Source organism: Austrofundulus limnaeus, unplaced genomic scaffold (genome assembly GCF_001266775.1).
Source record: "Austrofundulus limnaeus strain Quisiro unplaced genomic scaffold, Austrofundulus_limnaeus-1.0 Scaffold169, whole genome shotgun sequence".
Taxonomy (NCBI): Eukaryota; Metazoa; Chordata; class Actinopteri; order Cyprinodontiformes; family Rivulidae; genus Austrofundulus; species Austrofundulus limnaeus.
The window spans coordinates 702636-705446 of record NW_013952571.1 but is presented as its reverse complement, the minus strand read 5'-3'; the positions used below and the strand labels follow the sequence as shown (position 1 = coordinate 705446).

The window sequence follows — 2811 nt, the reverse complement described above, 5'->3', positions numbered from 1 at the left end:
GTCTGCTGGGTCTCTGAGACCTTTCCATCGACAGACATTTTTTTGATCATTTGTTTCTTTCTGCGTTTGTGGTAATCCCGGGGGGGGGGGGGTTCCCATTACCTCGAGCCTGGCACGCCACGAAGACGTATTTGAGGGTCCAGTGTTCACCTGTCTGGGTTTTACCTGTGAGGACTGGGGAGCTGGTGAGGTGCTGTTACAACGGCGTCTGTTTCACAGAGGACTAGTTTCTAGGTTTATCTTAGGATTTAACTTAGGTGTAACAAGAGGAGGGTGTTTCTGACCATTCTTGCCACGACACACGCAAATACATACTGTGTTCTATAAAGACACCTTATTGTTAGGGGTCAGTTCCTATGACATCACTTCCTTTGCCTCCTCTCCACTGTGGTTGTGGCATGAGGTCCTCCAAACAATTGTGGTACCATTAAAATATTTCAGTTGGAACACTATTTTCATAGTGAGTCCTTTGATTTATTTTTTTCTGTATGTCGGCAGCAAATGTCTATTTTGTTTATAAGTGGGTTTACTGAAATTTCTATTGCCACCAGTCAGACCTCMATTGGGCTAACAGCTAATTTAAGCCTGCTGCTTACACTTATAGGTTGACCAAACACAACTTTTTCTGATAAAGAATTATATTTTTGGAGTGGTTTCACAGGACAAATTTTACCTAACACCTTAAGGTATTGAATTATGTAACCACTTGTGACACTTTAGCTTTTTTATACTAGTTGGAAACTTTTCCTGGTTTGTGTTAAAATGCCAGTTTGTTTTATGAAATTCCAAATAAGTGCAGATACATATTGATTGTTGTGCAACACTTGTTTTAGATTTTTTTTTGTATCTGTACAAGTACTTAAATACTAGGAGTACTCTGGTAATGTAAGTGCACTTAATGTTTTTCAGTCTGATATTCTTGAACTTGATTTTCAATATGATAGTCTTGAATTTAATGATTTTCAAATAGTAGGGACTGTCGCTGTCTGGCCAAAGTTGGTGGGGACATGTCCACACCTTTCCTTCGCAAAGTTACACCTATGATAGTAAGTGAATGTTATGTAGATAAATTAAATACTTATTTGTGTTTTGACCATTTTTAAGTCAGCTTTGTCCMATGGACTGAAAAAGAAAAGAATCAACTCAATGATGGAGAGCTACATTTAACTACCAAACTAACAATGTTTCCTCTGGAGTTTTTGACTTATTTTTTCCCTCTTTCCTTATTTTGGAACTATTTTCCCTTGTTGATTAACTGATTTAAACCTATGGGTTTTGGACTTTTCTTCTGTCCTTGTTATTCAACTGATTCCAACTAATGTTGTTTATTAATTGTGTTTTATTGTGTCTGCATGGGAGAAGGCAGGTGGAACAGAGAGGCTACAAGAATCAGAGGTCATAAAGTTACAGAACCTCAAGTATTTCAACTGACCATGAAAATGGAGAGTTAATAAGAGAGGCATCTAGAACAGTGAGGCTACAAGTGGTACAGATCACAAACCAACTGTTGGCAATCCAGGAAAATTGGGAGTGAGGTAAAAAGGTGAAGAAAAAGTCCCAACCAAGATGGAATGGAAAAAGAAAAGTCTCAGGAGTTATGATAAAAGTATCACAGTAAACATAAAAGGAAAAAAATATGAAAGAGTTGTATGAACAGTGGTAYTGACAGAAAAAAGTGAGGCAGAAATGGAATTAGACAAGCKGAAGATGTTGAGATTCTACTTGGGAGATAGAAAGATGGACAGAATTAGGAATGAGATAATCAGAAGTACCTTACAAATGAACAACTGGGAGATAATGTTAGGACAGCCAGATTGAGAYGGTTTGGRCATGTYCAGAGGCAGAGTTGATGTATTGATTTATGCCAGTAAAAAGACAAAAAGGAAGGCAACAGTGAACATAGGGATMTGGAGCAACCYATTTTTAGAGACCTAGATCTATTTAAGACATTAGGGCCTCAAATAGACCTTACTCCTCATGTTACCACAACTCTGTGGTATACACATTAATAAGGTGCTGGGATGATGCACATAAACAGGCTTGGGCTTGGACACCGTTCATAACTATTATATTTATAAATAGTTTTATACCAGTCCTTTCATATTTTGACAAACCCTTAGTTAACTGCAGAGGTTTCAGAATGCTGACTGGGGACTTTTGTCTGTGCCCAGTCTTTTACAGAAACACTCCAACACAAATCTTTCTTTAGATCATTGGAGGTAGATCTGCAGCATTATATCAGGTACATACATKATATTTATGGGGTACGTACCTGCTATATACCATGTACAAACATAGTACTTCAGGGTATGTATCTGCTATATACCATGAACAATTAGGGTACTTACAGGGTAACGTACCTATTATATACCAGGTACAAACATGGTACTTACAGAGTATGTACCTGCTATATACCATGTACAAACATGGTACTTACAGAGTATGTACCCGTTATATACCATGCTATGTACCAAGATAAAACTGGTACTTTACTTGTCAGAACTAGGTACTATCTAAGTTGATCCAAACACAGCATACCATCTGCTCAAACAGTGTTTCATTTGTACTGTACCTCCAAGACTTTCCCAGTAATGTAATTCTTACAACTCTCACACTGGATACCAAACATGGCGTGGTAATCCATCTCACAGTAGGGGATCCCATCTCTGTTGAGACAAACCAGAAGAACTGACCATCAGYTGCTGTTTAACATCTCAAAGAAGACCAAGCAGAATATGAGTTCTGAATGTAAGCAGTCTGACATAAAAAATACAGAAAAAGGTTTCAGTAAAGCTTTAATTTATATAAAGA

The 2811-nt window shown here is 37.7% G+C and overlaps 1 protein-coding gene across 1 annotated transcript in view; it reads right to left on the bottom strand.

Moving 5' to 3' along the window:
• Nucleotides 1-2811, bottom strand: part of ablim2 (actin binding LIM protein family, member 2) — a gene marked incomplete in the record, with an annotated part of 95611 nt that overhangs the window by 39243 nt on the left and 53557 nt on the right. The window contains 1 exon segment of the mRNA XM_014017478.1: nucleotides 2573-2666. Within this exon segment, the coding sequence (XP_013872932.1) occupies nucleotides 2573-2666 (94 nt within the window).